This window comes from Penaeus vannamei, chromosome 14 (assembly GCF_042767895.1).
Source record: "Penaeus vannamei isolate JL-2024 chromosome 14, ASM4276789v1, whole genome shotgun sequence".
In the NCBI taxonomy this organism is placed as follows: domain Eukaryota; kingdom Metazoa; phylum Arthropoda; class Malacostraca; order Decapoda; family Penaeidae; genus Penaeus; species Penaeus vannamei.
In genome coordinates this window covers 10,528,769-10,548,055 of record NC_091562.1, presented here as the reverse complement: position 1 = coordinate 10,548,055, position 19,287 = coordinate 10,528,769, and the positions used below count along the sequence as shown (strand labels likewise).

General features: G+C 36.9%; 1 protein-coding gene across 2 annotated transcripts in view; it reads right to left on the bottom strand.

The window, feature by feature from the left end:
- Window positions 1-224: 224 nt before the first annotated feature.
- Mtr4 (exosome RNA helicase Mtr4) overlaps window positions 225-19,287 on the bottom strand; it is a 19,782-nt gene continuing 719 nt past the window's right edge. Inside the window, exons 2-16 of one of the 2 annotated variants that reach the window (XM_070129717.1) lie at window positions 15,732-15,845; window positions 12,670-13,270; window positions 12,313-12,507; window positions 11,723-12,026; window positions 11,364-11,524; window positions 11,043-11,168; window positions 10,565-10,715; window positions 8,451-8,623; window positions 8,046-8,186; window positions 7,627-7,788; window positions 5,704-5,892; window positions 4,010-4,232; window positions 3,490-3,641; window positions 1,330-1,444; window positions 225-998 (exon numbers count right to left, since the gene is read on the bottom strand). In XM_070129717.1, the coding sequence (XP_069985818.1) occupies window positions 844-998; window positions 1,330-1,444; window positions 3,490-3,641; window positions 4,010-4,232; window positions 5,704-5,892; window positions 7,627-7,788; window positions 8,046-8,186; window positions 8,451-8,623; window positions 10,565-10,715; window positions 11,043-11,168; window positions 11,364-11,524; window positions 11,723-12,026; window positions 12,313-12,507; window positions 12,670-13,270; window positions 15,732-15,845 (2,962 nt within the window). In that variant the 3' untranslated portion in view covers window positions 225-843. The remainder of the gene's footprint in view (window positions 999-1,329; window positions 1,445-3,489; window positions 3,642-4,009; window positions 4,233-5,703; window positions 5,893-7,626; window positions 7,789-8,045; window positions 8,187-8,450; window positions 8,624-10,564; window positions 10,716-11,042; window positions 11,169-11,363; window positions 11,525-11,722; window positions 12,027-12,312; window positions 12,508-12,669; window positions 13,271-15,731; window positions 15,846-19,287) is intronic. The other variant, XM_070129718.1, reaches the window with a different exon arrangement.

The window sequence follows — 19,287 nt, the reverse complement described above, 5'->3', positions numbered from 1 at the left end:
TGTCAACCACAAAGGGCTTACTTAAAAGTGGACTACCTTCATAGGAATCTAACTGGTGAATCAGAAATGGATAAGAAAAAAAATTCAATAGTACAATTCTTGTTCTTCATATCATGGTGTAGGAGTGCAGCTTGGTAAATATGGTGTTAATGTTTACAGTAATTTTTATTTCACAGGGATTGTTTTGTGGTCTGATGTGCTAATTACTGGAATAAATAAAAAAGTTTGTTATAAAAAATCCTACTTCCAGTTTATTAACACTAACTAAACATCTCTCTCACCTTGCATATTCATCAAAGGAGAATATTCACTGACTATTTTTTTCTGAAATCAATGTCTTTGGTGGAAATAAAAACAAGGATGGCTTTAAGACAATATACATTTTTCTTTGCTCAGCCTTTGATGCAATATATTAAAGCAAATAATTCAACCCTTAATGAAGAATTGTCCTTCATACAAAATTTAAGACTGAATAAAATGAATAAAATATATTTTTCCTGTGGCAATGTATTACAAAAATTAATACAATAGGTAGTATTTACTAAGCTTATTTATCCAAATGCTTATTAGTCTAAACAAATCCTGTCATCCAGTACTGTGTCAAAGGCTGTATTTGTCTGATTTTATTTTATTTATTTGTTTTTTTAAGAGCAAGAGAGAAAAAGGGATTGAAGAATACAAAAAATACTTCTCTCCAGCTCTACGTGTCATAAAAAATGTACATTTCCATACACTAGATTTTATTACTCACATTTAAACGTCTTACTTAAATCTGTTGTAAATAAGCACTTCCCTAACAAGGTAACCTTGATAACATTAACATTACACTGTAAATACTCTAAGTTACAAGTAAAGACTTGCAGCAAACACAATATCTCTCTTCAAAAGCTTTACTCCCTCTGAGAATTTATTTTCAAGGTCAATTCCTATGGCTTTAGAGGCCTGAATCATCTGTCTCAGCAGCTCCTCTAGACGACGCATGGCTCGAATTATGCTTCCTGTAAAGATAAAAGAATCATGATCAGAATGCTGAAAAGTATAAAAAGTGCAAAGGAAGAGGTGGGGGAAGGCAGAGGGAGGAGGTAGTGGATGAGACAAAAGGAGGAAGGAGAACAAAGGGAAAGTGGGAGGAGTAGGGAGAAGAGATGAGAGATGAAATCACAAAGAGAAGAAAGAGAAAGTGGGAAACGGGAAGAGAAGAAAGAGCAAGTGGGAGAAGATGAGAAGAGAAAAGAACAAAATATCATTCTTCCTACAAAGAAACATGTAAACATGCAAAAAAAACTTTCTTTTTTAATAAGCAAGATGGACTAAAAATCAATGTCTTACCTTCAAAGATTTCTGTCTTTTTGCAGAGTTCCATGAATGATGCACCATTGCACCAGTCATATACAATATCCATCAAAAATGGTCTGAACTGCTCTACATAATTTTCTTCATCAATCTGTAAATACAAAAGAATAGTCAAAATAGATCCCAAAAGAAAGAATAAATACTAAAAAGATAATGGCTTTCAGTGAAATTATCTTGAAAACACGGACAAAATAATGACTCTTATCCTCTTAACATCTTGTGGACAAGTTCTGTAATATTAGTCTATGAGTTAAGCTGGAAAATGAGTTTCCAGAAGACATTATTGATAAATGAGTTCAATATGCCAGATGGAACTCAAATAGTCAGCATTACAGACTTATGCCTCTCTACTTCCTGTGCTCACTCAGTTTCTACTTAAACAGTTACTTTAATTCCACAAAAAAGGACAAAGAAACTGGATACAAGTGATATCTATGATGCTCACATACATGTGGCCAGATATAGACATTTCTGGAACTATATTGCAGGTAAAATAGCAAATGATAAATGTTCCTTCTTTCTTACAATACCTATGTGTTTGCAGAAAACAAGATGCCAAGACCTTGACTGATAGTAATTGTATAAGGAATAAGAGGAACTTCACAGTATCACTTCCACAAAATGAATCACTGGTGGCCACTGTTAATAAAAGATGAATACCTATATATTTGGTTCTTGTTTACCATTACTGAGTAGTTTCAATATGCAAAACATGTTCATGTATCCCCTTGGATGTGTGTGATCACGTCATGAAAAAATTTGGCTAAGAGCTGGGCGATGAGAATGACTTGCTATGGTTGCACAAAGCTCTTGGAGAGTGATTACTCGTGGGCATTTAAGATGGGCCTCTTACATTATTTTCATCAGGAAACAAATGCAGAGTGTAATATCCATGAGCCATGACTAGAAGAGCAGTGGCTCCAAGAAGGACACTATTTCCATGGTCAGGATCCTATTCCTTCTTGCCATGGCTGGCAGTGCAGAGTGCTTTACAGCAAAATTTTATAAAAAAAAAAAATAATAATAAATAAATAAAATAAAATAAAATAAAATAAATAAATTACACAAATAGCAAAATGTTACTTGTTGTTATTGTTATTGCACAAGAGAGTCTGTGCAAGAAAAATTCTATTACCATCTTAATACAGCACATCAAATGACAAATATAGTGCAAGAAAATGAAAAAAAGCAAGTACCACTTATGCCAAAACAGATAACATTGGAAAGGGGAGGAAATGAGTCTTGACACAACAAGTATTTGTCTGGGCCGGCCTATAGGCCACACACTCTGGAGAGATGCCACTCAATAAGCCTAATACCTGTTAATCTGTTAATATCTTAAATGACCAGGGGTGAGGGAGGTGATTGACCTGGTTTATTCTCTACACCCTCAAGAAAAAAAGACAAAGGAAAAAAATTATCCAGTTTCTTCTCCAATGACTATGTTTGTTCAAATTGCATAATACATGCTTATCCCATACTTTATGATAAACTTTACTCATTCCAGAGAAGTTTAAATATGACTGTGCATTGCAATAAGAAATTAAGATATTTCAGGGACAAATATTAGGTGTACGTTTTTTCTACCGGAAGAAAAAATCAAATAGTCTAGTTTTGTTTGTTTTGTATCAGAGGGATGATAAAAAAACACTGCAAAAGAAATATGAACACCAAGACAGTAGTTTAACCCCACTCCCTATGATAAGATTTTAGAGTCTGACAAATCTGATGAACTTGTAATTCTGAAGTGAAATGCTATCATAGGGAGTTATAATTAACTGCCACAACTATGGCCTTCCGTGACCACACACCCTCCTCCTCCTAGACTATCTGCTTCTGAACATCTATGCCAAGTATTACTTATCTATCTGGCAGCAAGGCACTGCACAAACCTATACTGAACCTGCAAGTTCCCTCCCTCCACAGGCTGCCTACCTGCTAAACTCCCTTTGGTTTTATACATACATATCCTCAGATTATGGTCCTCTACATTCTGCTATGTGGTTCCTCAGGGGGCCATGGCCCCTTGTTTGGGAACCTTTGATCTAAAGGTACATATCATGATACATGAATCACTATCTAAAATACAATAAAAATCATCTTGTAAAAGAAAATGCAAAACTGAAAAGTCCTCACCTCTAATTTACATTCATGGCTGACTCTGGCAATGCGACGAGCAATGTCTTGCATCTGTCTTAAGGGTCCTGACAATTCTTCACCCAACTTCGGAAGCTGTGAACTCTTCTCATCGCACACAAATGTACTTAGTAATGCACAGGTCTGAGCAGCTGTTAAAAAAACATTTTTTTTCAGAAGACATTTATTAAAAATCAAAGAATTTAAAATTATAGAAAACTATATTACCATCTATGTGTGGAATCCATATAGTAGTTACTGATATAAACAATAAGGACTTAATACAATCAATTATTATCTAAAAGCATATCCATAGTGCCTCTCTAAAAATAACAATGTTTTGCAAAACAATGAGATGCACACACTTGTTAGATTTAAATTTCTCCTACCTAGTCTCTATTAATAATCATAAAAATAATAGTAGGTTTAACTTTATACATATCTTCCAATGTATGAAAAGCATCATGCGCCACCAACACCTCACTACAGGCTTCATCTTAAAACCAAATAATAATATTACCTGATAGATCATTGAATAGACCATGGAAGAGCATTTCAGTAATGAGGAGTTCATCAGCCGAGGACAATTCACAAGCCACTCTGCCTTTCCTTTCAATGACATCCTGCGATGTGGCATAGCCAAGGCGTCGCAAGACACGCTTGCGGCACTTCAGTTCATCCATTTGTAATACACTCTTTGCTTTCTTTAAGTCGGTCTCAGCATTCTCAAGTGTCTTCCTGACCTGAATAAGTAAAGGAGTTAATTTCAATAGAATATTTTTAGCATTAATCAGTAATCAACCCTATCATGACTGGACCAGATTTTTCTGTGATGTAATCATTATGTAACAGTCTAGCCTTTCTGCCAGAGTGTGTGCTGTGTACAGCTGGCTCACCTGCTCATTTGTTAAGAGCAAGTCATGACATATACACATCATATATCATTACATCATGATGGCTATAACCGTACCCATAAATAAGGGGTCAAATGTATACCCAAGGATTTATAGAGGCAGAGAGGAAGAAGGAGATGTACATGTGTGTGTGTGTTATTAATGTGCTGAACCTTAATTGTTTAGCATCCCTCCAGTTGTTTATGTCTCATAAAATCAAATCAATATGACAACTAATTTTACACTAGAAACTCATTCTCTTTCAAGGGTTAGGAGACTGCTTTCTTTGATGGCTAGAATAGACTGTTACCAACTGTATGTCCATCCTAACTTTAGACTGTTGCAAGACTTAAACCCATTTTTCTGAGTTCCTCTTGGGTCCTTGTCTGTTTGCATATCACAGGTAATTTAAAATTGAGTATCATTCTGCACTTTCAAAGAGAAGAGTGCCATGACCTCTAGCAGTTTAAATGACAAAAGTTCAAAATATCACTGAAAAACTATAATCATCTTAATCCCTTACAGAATATGTCCCCAATCATGGCCAATCAGATACTGATCATGGAAGGCCTATTAAACATTGGCTTTATTTTCTTCCAAAACTTTTTTTACTTTGAATGGTGTGTGTAATGTCCACTAACACATTTGAATACCGTTTGGCAAGTTTTCATCAGCCACACCAACATTATGCCTTAGACAATCAAGCAGTTGTATTTTCCCCTCTCATCTTTTTGTGAATGAAATGTAATGAGTGCAAGGTAGTAATTCTGGTACTATATGGCATATTCATCCAGCCAAACCTTTGATCTTTTCCTCTTACTACAATTCACTGTTCAAACACCTCATCATGCTATTATGTATAATGGAGTTACTCTCCTGGTATATCATCGTTTTATTATCTTTACATCTAGATACTTATAAATACCTCTATATATAATTTTTTTTTGTTTTAATGGAAAAAATGTTTCATTTATATATCTGTACTAATTTATCAACATTTTCACTCACAAACAAAAGGTAAATTGATAACACTTTAAACTCTGGCCTCTACTGACACTTGTTAAAATTGAGAACTATGAAATATATATTTGCTAGTACATAAAATTGAGCTCAAGCCAAGAAAACTCAAAGTTAAAATAATCTTCCTACATTTTCAAGGACAAAAGTAATACATCCCTTTCAAGTAACCTCCACCTTTTTTGGAAATGACAATGAAGCATGTATTTTCTAGTACACAAAATCGAGCTCTATCCAAGAAAATCAGTCAAAATAAATTTCCGACATCTTTAAAGATTAAAGTAATACATCCATTTCAACTAACCTCCATCTTCTTCGCAAATGCCTCGCATAATCTATCTCGTGCAGGATCTGTATGGAGTTTGTGGGAATTCATTCTGGCTTTGAACTTATCCAGTTTGGACATGACATCCAAGAAGGCCTCATCCTTAATCTTCATGTTCTTTACAGGATCAAGCAAGAACTGGTTCTCTGGGACACGCCTCAATGCCTCCTGTGGAAGAAACATTCTACTGTGTTATTTACCTGTTAATGCAGGGAGTGTATGTACACATGCACAGTCCTCACCTATATCAACATACTGGAAGAAGGAGGTTTCTATTCATCCCTTTTACAGTTATTTCTACCATTATCATACTACTGTTACAACTACAAAATGTAATATCAACAATACCAGTAATAATAACAAAAACAACAATAATAATAATAATAATAACAACAACAATAATAATGAATATAATAACATTAATAATAGCAATAACAACAACAACAATAATAATGATAATAATAATAACAACAATAATAACATTAACCCCCTGGATCCGGATGACGTTGCGTTCACGTCAAGGAAAATCTTGGATAGCTATATGGATGACGTGAACAAAGTGTCAAGAGCGAAGGCCAAGGTGACAGAAAAGACTCACCACGAGTGCACAAACCTCTTGGAGTGTCATTTGACTCTTTTGGCGCTTAAAAGGGGGCTTTAGCATTATTCCCATCGATAAAGAAATGTGGAATGTAACGTGTATAAGCAATGACTGGAAGAGCGCTGGCTCTAGGGAGGATGCCATTTCCATGCTGCGCACCGTATTCTGGCCGCTGTGACCGGCAGCATAGGTTGTATTATGTAAAATTTAAAATTACAAAAGAGAGAGAGAGAGAGAGATATGAAGTAAATAACCAAATATTCCATATATATTTTTTTTTCTTGCACTGAGCTATTTACTACATAAAGAGATGACATGGAGTCTGTGCAAGGAAAATAAGTAATTCCCATCTGGATAAAGCAAATAAAAAGACAAATATGGACATTGGAAAATGGCGATAAAGCTAAAAAAGTTTTCACAAAATAACTTCTCAAAGGAGAGGCACAGAGTCTTATCACGGTGTTCGTGTACACCTGGCCCACATGCCGCACGCCTGGGATGCTGGTCACTTATGTAACCATTGTAACCGGATCCAGGGGGTTAAAGATGATGATGATGATGATGATGATGATAAAAATGATGATGATGATGATTAATAATAATAATAATAATAATAATAATAATAATAATAATAATAATAATAATAATAATAATAACAATAATAATAATAACAATAATAATAAGAAGAACAATAATAACAACAACAATAACAATACCTAAAATAATAATAATAGTAACCATAACAATAATTATGATAATAACAACAATATTTATGATAATAATAATAGTAATAATAATAATAATAATAACAATAATAATAATAAAACCCATATTAACAGGAATAATAACAGAGATACTAATGTAAGGAGTACCGGTAATAATCTCAGGCATAAGATTAATAATGATACTAATCACAATAAAACTACAAGGAAAGGGGTCAGGTAGGGGCGACAGTGTGTTTTCGGTTTGATATAAACTTTATAGGGCATACACCTTTGTACATGTACTTCCTGCACTACCAAGGATATAATAAATAAGTTATACAATTATAGAATCAATCAATATCAGTTATTAGAGGAAGAAAAAAATATGTATATAAATACATAAAGAGGTGACTGAGAAGAATGATGATTATGGTGATGTCAGAGGGAGAGAGAGGGGATGGATGGATGGATGGATGGAAGGAAGGAAGGAAGGAAGGAAGGAAGGAAGGAAGGAAGGAAGGAAGGAAGGAAGGAAGGAAGGAAGGAAGGAAGAAAAGAAAAGGAGCAAGCTAGATATAAAAGGAAAAGTCCACTTACATCCACCATCTTGACAACCATGATACGCTGATCCAAGGGCTTTAGGTCACTAGGTAGCTTCAGTCTTACGGCAGATAAATCTTGGATGACCTTCACCATCACTGTCATGACCACTGGTTCACTCTTTTCCCCTGGTTTAGGAGGCTTCAGATCAGAAGTCACCTGAGGATATATAATGAAAGATATTGCATATACTACAATCTATGCATCTGAAAGTTTGGGACTATCTATCCAGTAAGTTAAAATAGTATACTAATATCAATATCAATATGAAGACAAAAAAACTCTTACAAAGGTAGAGATATATTTTTACCAAAGCTTCAGTGTTCTGATTATATTAGAATAACCAGTTACAAAAACAACATTAAAAAAATAAATGTCATAAAAAAATAACTAAATAAACAAACAAGTATAATGACCTTTTTTGCTGCCGATTCCTCAGACACTCGTAAGATGATGTCCACTGTTACAGATGGTGGCTTTAAAGGATCTTTCTTGTTTTCTTGCTTCTTGTAACTCAACACAACACCCCAACCAAAATTATCGTCATTGTTTTTAACCTGGGGTGTGAAATAAGTCAATTGTTAATCTATTGCTAAAGAGACAAAAGAATTGTATGCTGGATAAATTTCTAAATTGATATGGTAACTATGAAGAGACCATGAATATTCTAATGAAAAATATCTCCATGAAAATATATGATGCATATACCCTACATAGAACTGTAGATAGAGTAAACACAAAACAACTTATCCAAACAGAATGCTCTGAACTGAAATTTGGATCAGCAGGCTAATTTTCAAAATTTGGCAATAGATACTCACTCTGACAAGTCTCCCGGGCTGCAGGAAAGGTAAGATGTATGTGTATCTGGTTATGAAGCTGTGCCTTTCCTTCAAGAGGTTCTCAATGGTCTGCTGCAACTTGTAGTAACTCTCTACTTCTGACTCCCTTTCTATGACCATAGAAGCAAGCTCATCTTCTCCCTCACTCACACCTTAAAAGAGAAAAATTTCATAATCCAACCGGAAATTAATTAAAGTTTTCAAGTAAAGAAATAAAATGCAACATTGAAAATGTGACATATGAGGACTCTAAAACCAAAGCACAATCTGCCATGTTGGTCTAAATTGAATTCTATATGCCATTATGTTCACCATCTCCTTTTCCTGAAAAACTAATTTGGTGGATCTTGTGGGCTTTGCAAAATAGTCAAAATTCCCCTTATTTAACCAATTATAGCTGGGAACATGTAATGTCCACTGTAGTTTTATTTTATAAAATGTGTTTACACATAGATGACTTTTCAGCTATTCAGTCACCAAGGAGGCAATTAGTAGGTCTACACGACCTCACCTGATTTCCCTTTTCCTGAGTTTTTGGAATTGTTTTTCTTTTTTCCTGATGCTGTTATTATTGAAATTGTTATTTAGATCACTAACATTGTGATCAATAAAATGTTTTTAACAACACTACTAGCAGTATAAAAAAATATATATATCTATATATATAGATATATAGATAGATATAGATATATATTTCTGAAAATCAAGCAAAATGGAAAACAAGTGACATATATAGGACTAGTCATTGACTCCTTTGTGCCTAAGCACTTGTGGAGCCATCTATTTGTAAACCGGATCCAGTTGCCTCACTGCCTAAAATCTGTGCATTAGCATTATTTGAGTGATGACTCTCCAAACTTGTAGGGCTGGCCCACACAAACACTTGCCTCCCTTTATAATATTATTATCTCATATTCTGCATTAATGTTTTTCTTTTTCTTTCAATTTTCAATTTCCCAAGGTCTATATTTGTCATTTGATATGCTATGTCAATATGATTATAGACTGTTTTCCTTGCAGACTCCATATACTCTTTAGGTAGTCTACAACTGCAATAACAATAACAATAAGTAACATTTTGTTATTTGTGTCATTTTTTTAATACAGTATTTTCAGCCTGTTCAATTTTCTGTAACACATCCTATGATGCCGGTCATGGTAGGCAGGAAGAGAATCCTTTGCATGAAAATAGTATCCTCCTTACAGTTGGCACTCTTCCAGCCATGGCTCAAAGATGGTACATTCCACCCTCCTTTACCAAGGCTTTGTGGACTCATGGCATGTCCTTCCCATGTAAGAATTCAGATGAAGTTTTCATGTCTGCACATCCCTCTTACCACAGCCCTCAGCCTAATTTTTCCATGACAGCAAAGTCCTGTCATCCAGCCCTCAGCCAATTTTTTCATGACATGACAGACACATCATCCAGAAATAGTGCAGTAATGCTATAAAATCACAGTGAGCATGGCAAATACATAAAAGCTATCCCTGGCAGTACTGAGTTAAAAGTATACCTGACTACTTGTCTTGACTGTACTCTGTACCCTGTTTAAGATTCATGTCCACAATACTTTTCATCATTCCCCTAAACATGTCATCAAGAGGCAGGTTAACTGTGTTTATTCCCACACAAATTCTGATATCAAAATATCTTTGTTGTTTTTTCCTGAATTCATGGAAGTAATTCTGATGATGAATGTCAAATCCCAAAATGGACAAGTGAGTAAAGAGAAAGCAGACAGAATGTCAGCCTTCCTCTTATAACCCTCATTAATCTCATTAAAGGCAACAAATTTCTATACTATTTGTACTTGGAGAGAGGATAGGAGAAGGGAAAGAAAGAAAGAAAGAAAAAAAAAAGAAAGAAAGAAAAAGGGGGTGGAGACCAATTTATTGTAGAAATGTTAGGGCATGATATCATAAGGTTATAATTTGTTGAAATTCCTTTGCTTCAGAATTACACACAACTTTTTGCACAAGTGTATTTGTAACTTTAAGTTAGTTACAGATTTAGGATACTTTGAAAGTCTTGAACCTTTAAATTTTTCTTATCAGCTTTGGCTCCCACATAACCATTTTCTTCTATTACTTACGGTCACACAGTGCTGGAATGGAGGAATAATTCTGAAACTGGAAGAAAGATCTCTCCAGGATGTACTCTGGGTTAATCTGTTCCACACGCAGCAGGTTCAGCACCATGTTATATGTCAGATGGAAAGCAGAGTTGATGGGGTCTGCTTTTCCCTGAAAGTGTAAATATGAAACTTTTCAAAGCCTAAATAATAACATAATCATGCTTTTAGACATTGATACGGAGATTTTCAAAGAGCACGATCTTGTAAAATTGAAAGCATCTGGAGCAATGTAATTTCTTCCAAAAAAGAAAACAAAATATCATAAGGTGAAGAACACAAAAAATTAACTGACATGAAAAAAAACATCATCTTTGCTGTCATAACTGAAAGCATCCAAGTTATAAACTTGTAAGTTTAGACATATATTCAAGTTTTTAAAAAATACACAGGAAAAGAGAACTCAGTCTTTCACAGCAAAAGCAAAAATGGTTCATACCTGCACTAGATTCTTGACAACAGCTGTGTTCAGCTTCTCATCTACCATCATGATGACAATACCTTTGTCATCCTTTCCTCTTCTACCAGCTCGACCTGACATCTGGATGTATTCTCCCGAAGTTAGCTGAAATTGTTAATGAAAGACAATGACTTTAATTTAAAGGAGTGATAAAAACAATAATAAGGAACTCATCAAAACAGAAAGGCAAGAAAGAAGAAGATGAAGAGCCTGCAATCAAGACTTGCATTCCTTGGCTTCAAGTTCCTTTACAGAAAACCTCTCAAATCTCAGGAAAATCAAACAACCCCAAGAACTAACCCATCTGAAATCTCTTCCATCAAACTTGCGAATGGAGGTAAACAGGACAGTCCTGGCAGGCATGTTAAGTCCCATGGCAAAGGTCTCAGTTGCAAATAAACACTTGATCAAACCTTCTCCAAACAAGATCTCTATTGTTTCCTTGATGATAGGCAGCAGACCTGTGGAAGTAGACAGTAACTTTAATGATAACTACAGCCTCAAAGAATATTTCATAAAGAGTGATAATTAGTAAAGATATTACTTTACTAGTCTTACATTTGCTTTAAAAAAAAATTACAATCACAACAACGACAATAATGAAACACAAATATCCTTGATCCCCTAAAAATAGGCCACTCGCTAAACACACAACTCACCTCCATGATGAATACCAATGCCTCTCTTGAGTAGTGGCAGCACTGACACCACCTGTGGAAGCTCACGGTCTTCTTCTGAGAGGAGAGCAATGGCATTCTGGAACACCTCATTCACCAGCTGTTTCTCGTCGGCAATATTGAAGTCCAGCTTCGACATCTGCAATGCATAAGCCTCACACTCCTTCTTGGAGAAACTGAAGATGATGACAGGAGCAAAGTTTCTCTCCATGATCATCTTGACAATCTTGAAGCAGTCAGAACTCCCTTTGGCTGCACCTCCTTTCCCCTTGGACCCAGATTCAGGCTGAAAAGTTATAAATCAGTAATATAACTGTGTAAAATAGAATACAACTGTGTAAAATAGTTGTCACAGCTAAACTGGTGCTTATCCCAAACATCTAGCTATGGTGGAAAGAAATATTAAAAAGCAGATATGAAAGATAAGCAAAGCAAGAGAAGAAAAAAAGAAAATAAGAAAAAGTATAATTGAAAAAAAAAAAATGATAAGTGAAAAAAGAAAAAAACAAATCCTTAAGGAGAGATAAAGAAAGATTCAAAAGAAAAATGAAAAAAGGCAAAAAATTGCTGACCTGCTCTGGAGCATCTTGCAGAATAGCCATAGCTGTGTTAAAGTTGTCCTCCCTAAACTTGCCCAACTCATCCACAGCCAAATAGATTCCCTCTCCTCCAGCTGGGAAGATGTAGTGTTGAAGAGGTGTTGGTCTGTAGTCAGTGTACACCACATGGCAAGGCTGGTGGTGAAGGTAACAAATCCACTGGGCAAACTGAAAACAAAAATAACATAAGAATACCAAAATAATAATGATTTTCAACAAGACAATGCTTAAGCTACTTTGAATACAATAATGTAGTTGATGAGAGATTTAGTGCAACTTTTACCATCATTATCACAGTACAGAAATACATCAAAGGAAGAAGAAGCCCACCTGACTGGCATTAGGGATGGTTGCAGATAAAAATACAAAATGAACCGTGGATGGCAGAAGAATGAGTGTCTCCTCCCAAACATAACCTCTTTCCTTGTCTCTCATGTAATGGATCTCGTCAAATATGACCCAGCCCACCTCTCTTGTCACCTCCGAACCTCTATAAAGCATGGAACGCAGAATCTCTGTGGTCATAATGAGGCACGAAGCGTTTGGGTTGATGGTCACATCTCCTGTCAGAAGGCCAACATCCGTGAACTCATCACTGAAGTCACGGTACTTCTGGTTACTCAGGGCCTTGATTGGGGTTGTATAGATGACTCTCTGTTTGTTATGTAAGCACATAGCTATCGCATATTCTGCTACCACAGTTTTACCAGCAGATGTGTGGGCAGACACTAACACTGACTGATTGTTGTCAATGCAAAGTATAGCTTCTTTCTGGAATGGATCTAGTATAAATGGATACACCTTTGCTGGCTTTTCGCTTGGTGGCTGGAGTGGAATGTAGGTCTCACCAGGGGGTACTGCCACTTCATGAGTACATGCCTCGACTGTCTCAATGATGTGAACTGCTATTCTGGGCATATCTTCTGTTAACCTGAAAATATTGCAACCATAAACTCAGAGGATGCAAGATAGTGCTGTTAAACTTATTACAGATTCAAACAAAAAATAAATTAATATGACCAGTAAATACTAATATAGGGCATTGCTAATCTAGATTTCCTAAAAAGAGGACATGGGTTCTCTCTAAGAAAAACAACAACAACAGGCAACATGATTAACTTATGTGAAAAAAGAAAAGCTTCCTTGTGCCCTTTTCCATGACTTTCTATATTAAATTCTACATGGTTAACAATAATCTTGTCACCTCATCATCTTAATTGATCTTTTATGGAACTCTTTGGAAGTTCTATGCAGAAAACCAAGGAAATATACTGTATAAAAACTTTCAATTACATGCTATCAACCAATCAATCAATCAATGGGGCTGAAACTCATGGGGGAGCATAGCCACATCCACCATTCACTTCCAGCCACTGGGGTTCCTCGTGGCAAGCCTGCAAGCAGGTCCTCGGCCCATCTCTAACTCCTCACAGCAGGTCTGGTTGAGATGTCCAAGCCACGACTTTCTTGGTCATCCTACGAGCCTCCTCCAAGCTGGATTTTCTTGTGAAGAGACAACCTGCTGGGAAGAGTCATCCACTGGGAAACGAGTTTGGTGCTCGTTTAGCCTGAGTTGGTGGTCACAGATTATGCAAGTAACATGTCCCATACTAGTCTCACAATGTATTCATCTTGCCAACTGTACCCCATGATCCAACACAGGGACTTGTCACAGAAGGAACTAGATAGCGTCCAGGTTTTGCAACCAAAGAGCAAAACTGGCAGTATCAGGGCCTTGAAGACATGTAGCTTAGTCCTTCTGCATGGGTACCAGCACCTCCAAATGCTCTTGTTGATTGAGTTCATGGCTCCTGCTGCCAGACCAATCTGTCGACTGTGAATTTAATGTCCTCACTACAAGCATGTATCGACTGAACAGGTTCCCCTAACAGGCCCCCAATATCTTGGATCTTGGTCTTGGTCTAGGAGACCTGTAAGCCCAAGGGCTTCACCTCCTTGCTGAATGCATCAAGAGCAGCCAAAAGATATTCCAGAGACTCAGATAGGATAGCAACAAAGTCAAGGTTTGTGATCTTGATATTGCCCAGTGTTGCTCAACAAAGACTGTTTGATAACTCTGCTCATTACCCTGTACATGCCAGTGTTGAGAAGTGTTGGCGTGTGGACACAGCCTTGCCTCACTCCTGTATTCACAGGGAAGAAGATCGACAGGTTTTACACCACACTTTACAGCACTTTCAGTACCAGTATATAGGCTTGCTATTAAACCAATAATCTATGTTGGAATTTCCCTAAGTCTAAGGATCTCCCATAGTAATTCGTGATGCAGAGCCAAATGCCTTCTTGAGGTCAATGTAGGCTGCAAGCAGCTCATAGTGGACTCAATATAGTGTTCCACAATGACCCGAAGCACTAAGATACAGTCCATTATGGATATGTCAGGAGTGAATCTAGACTGTTCAGTCTTTAGTGCATCATTAGGTGGTCACAGATCCTTTTCAGAAGAATGTGGGCAAAAACCTTGCCTGGCATACTGAGCAGTGTGATGCCATGGTAGGTGCTACAGTCCCAATGATCCCCTTTCCCCTTCCAGAGAGAGATGACCATGCCCCTAAACAGATCTAAGGGAATGGACCTTGACTGCCAGATGGCAGCTAGGACAGTATGCAAGCCCTATGCCATAGGTTCACCCCCATTCTTTAGCAGTTCTGCATGGACACTGCATATGCCTGTAGCCTTCCCATCCTTTTGCTTGGAGATTAACTCCCTAACCTCAGTTAGGGTAGGAGGTTCCTCACTAATGGGTGGGTCTGGCACAGATATTGCAACAACACTGCTGGAGGATCTACCTGATACAGTTGCTAAAAAAACTCAGCCCAACATTCACAAACCCCAACATGATCAGAGATGATCCACAATCCACTGAGAGGATTGCAGTCATCTGTAAGGAGGGCTTGGAATTTAGTTTTCTCAGGGCTTGGTAAGAAGGAAGAAGGTCCTTTACTAGGAAATTGTCTTCAACCTCCTCAGCAAGATTCCTGGGCACTGGAGAGATGCTTTTTTTTTAATGTGGACCTATAGAGTTACCACAGCTAATCTATGGTCAGTACCACAGAACTAGGCACTCTGGTAAATCCTGCTGTTCTGGAGGATCCTCCAACGAGTTCTAATAAGGATGTGATCGATCTCCTTGGCCACAGTACCCATATCGTTATACCAAGTCCAGCAATGTGGGTTGAAGAGTTGATACCAGTAGCCAAAAATCTTTAATACTTGTTATCCTGCTGTTCTGGAGGATCCTCCAGCGAGTTCTAATAAGGATGTGATCGATCTCCTTGGCCACAGTACCCATATCGTTATACCAAGTTCAGCAATGCGGGTTGAAGCATTGATACCAGTAGCCAAAAATCTTTAATACTTGTTATACTCACTTCATTTGTGTCTCAGATGCATCAACAACAGCTCTCGCTTTCTTTATCACTTGTTTATCAGCATCTTCTGACATACGTTTCTTCCCCAACAGCTGATTAAGTTCTTGTGCTGCCCTGTGAATTAAGTTTTGTTGAGTAAGTATTAATCAGTTACTTGTAAAGCAGGTTTAAAGTCGTATCCTTTGGTTTTTCATCCTACATCTAAACCTGATATTATTCTCTTTAAAACTCCGAACTGTGCAAATTTAAATGCCTCAACACAAGTCCTGAGGTGGTATTCATAAAAGGTCTGGCACTTCTTGGTGATTTCATCTATGACTCATGCTGCTGTCATTTATTAAGCTCCTGCTGATTAGAACAAACATTTGCACTGATGAAGATCCTGTGATGATAATTCATTGCAATAATGTCATGAAATACATGTTACAATATCTCTAGCAAATATCATGGCAATTATATTGCACATTTAATATATTTACATGCAAACATGTTCCTCTTTACATTTGTAATTGCATCAGATGTGGAACTCTTAAATAAAACATTACAATAAAATAATGGTAAATAATTTCATTCGTTTTTGTAAATAACTCAAAAGGGATCTCCAGGTTTTGCTTATCATTACTGATGTGCTGTCTTTATCTGTTTTTGACTCCTTAGGAAATTTATTTGATGGGTGATCTTTGTCTGATTCAGTTGATCTTTGAGATGTTAGAACATTATGATTCTAAGGCATGGTTTAACTAGTTATGGATTTCTGAATCTGATATAAAAATACCAAGAGACTGTTTACTACTACTTAACATATCAATCTTACTGATGGTCATTCCTGCCATAGGCAAGGCAAAATATAAATTTCCTTTATTCATGTGTCAACTTTACAATCTAGATCTTTTTTTTAATGCCTGTCAAACTAACACTTCATTAATTTATTCCCATTCATATCTTTTCCTACGACTCTACTCTGTTCACCATTGGTAAACATTAATTGCTATCAATAGTAGTAATGTGTGAAGATTTTTCATCTTGCAAAATCCATGTGAAGGAGGTTTGTTGACCAGTGATGCAGCTTGAAGCACAGGACCTATGTCTTTTAACTGACACTGATCCCTAGATCTTCCTACCCCCCTACCTATTCTGGATAATCACCTCTGTATCTCACACTGACCCATCATTTTTTACTTTAACCAATATGTCTAGAATGGTTGGCCTGTGAGTCATCAGAATCCTCTCCAACTTCACTGGCAAGAACTGGGACCACTACCTGTTGCTCCTTTCATTAAAGGCAAAATATTCTGCTGAAAAAAGGAAAAAAAAGTTTTCCTAGTTTCCAAAGCCTAGCCATGATAGACTTCCTTTGGGTCCAGCTCCTATAGTCTTATGATTATCTATTGCACTTTTTATTGGCTTTAACAAACTAGTCAGTAGTATTTATCTTCAAGTCATGACAAGGTACAGTTACTAAAGGCTCATTAGATTTATCTCATATATGTCATCTGCTACGATTCTGTCCAGTTTTTCTGTTTTTTTGGTTTTGCAGTGTGTGTCATGGAGCGCCTAGTTACTCTGACTTTTCCATCCTCTCTTCTGCCCTTCCTATTAGCTTACTAGGTCTCATTTCCACTTGTGTAAAAAATGGACAATACTATATAATCATTACTAGAATAAAAAAAATTATGTTTATTAAATCTTGATATATTTTGTGCTCTCCATAGCTATCAAGCTAAATGGTTACAGTAATTTTTCACAATATCTTCACATAACCAATATGCAACCCTCCCCTCCTGCGGGACTACTGCCCCCAACCCTAGCCCGGGGAAACAAGGAATTGTCCAGGTTTTTACAGTAGGAGAGATTGTTGGACAGACCTAGCATTGGGCACTCCCACACATTGGTCTTACGCTCTATCAGGCTGTGAATACTTGGAGGATTTCTCGTCTTCCAGTGCAAGGATAGGGGGGGGAGCCACCCGTGAGGGGAATCACAGGGAACACAACAGTTGCATTACACAAAATAGAGACTAATAATGTCTACATTATTCATATTTTATCACATACTTTTCCTGGTGCCATTAATGCTCTCCCCTGCTATCAGGGCCAAGATTGTTGGGCTATTTTAGCATCTATGACAATCAGAACTTCCCACACAATATCTATATCATAAGATTTATCTTGTGTGACGAGAACAAATCTGATAATCATTTCTGTAGCAATCACAGCCGACAATAGTAGGGGAGGGCTGAAGTATATCAGGGAAATTATGGGGTAAAACAGGCAGAAATAACAAGAATAGAGAACAAAAATGCATAAAACCAGCACAAAGAATGATTATCATTGGCTAGTGAAACTCTACAGACGTGTCCGCCATCTCTGAAAGTCTATGGACCGAAACACCAACTTAAAAAATAAAATGAAATTTTTACGGGAACCCAACCCATCTTTTGGTAAAATCTACAGAAATTCACACCACCAAATGTGTCCTGCCCAATAAAGTAACCGAATTCCATATCGCAAACTTTATTCAGCAATCTAAGTTACTATGACTGCCTGAGGGGAGGGTTGATGGGATGCTCTGCCCCCTCATCCCTCCCCAGGAAACATTCTCTTTACCTCCATATGTATGGCAAGATAGACCTGCATGCATATCTCAAAGAATAAACCAAACACCTTTTTATCTTGAGAAACCAAATTTTCCTTCACTTCTATTTTCTGGATGATTTGGTTTCAAATCACTTTTTCCTACAATTTGGGGCACTTTATGGGCTCATATATCAAGCTCTGATAAATGCTAAGGTCTATTTCTTTTGCATACGCACTATAATGTTTTACGAAGGACCTCGAATCGACGCAACACTGAAAACAAAACATTCCTCACTAGCGTTTTGTCAAGGAATGGTGCTTGCGAGGTCTTGAGTCCCAGTGGAAAGCACAAATTCATATTAGGTTTTTGTAAAGAATAGCGCAAAACGATCAAAACACGTAAAAAAAGTTGATCAAATATAAAGGAACACATAAAATACATGAATTACGAAAATCAGATGTTGAAATTTTAAAAAATAATTGTCTTCACAAGCTTGTACTAATACACAAACTAGTTGAAAGATCACTAGAATGACTTAATTCAATAACGACGGGTGTTCCACATATGAAACACCCCAAAAAATAAACATTGCTGGACGTCCTGCAAGTGTGACGCTATATTGGGGCCCGTGCTCTGACGCAGCAGCGGGCTGCGGCCTGTGGGCGGACAGACTCTGGGGAAGCTCCGCCCGCCGATTTGGTAGCCGCCAGGAATCTTTATTTTCAGCTTCAAAATATACCGGCGTTAATGAGTTAAGCGGTTATAGTACAGTTGGCACTGGTGATGTAAACAAGGCAAAGAACTTAGAAAAAGATAGGTCAACCTTATCTCTTCTGTCATGTACCTACTTTATTTTCGGTTTATGCACCTTATGCCATAGTTGAAAACTGTCTTAGTTTATATCAAGGTAATTATTGCATACACTTTTTATATTAAAACCTGATTGTTATCCGCTGTAAATTTATCCACTATTGCTATT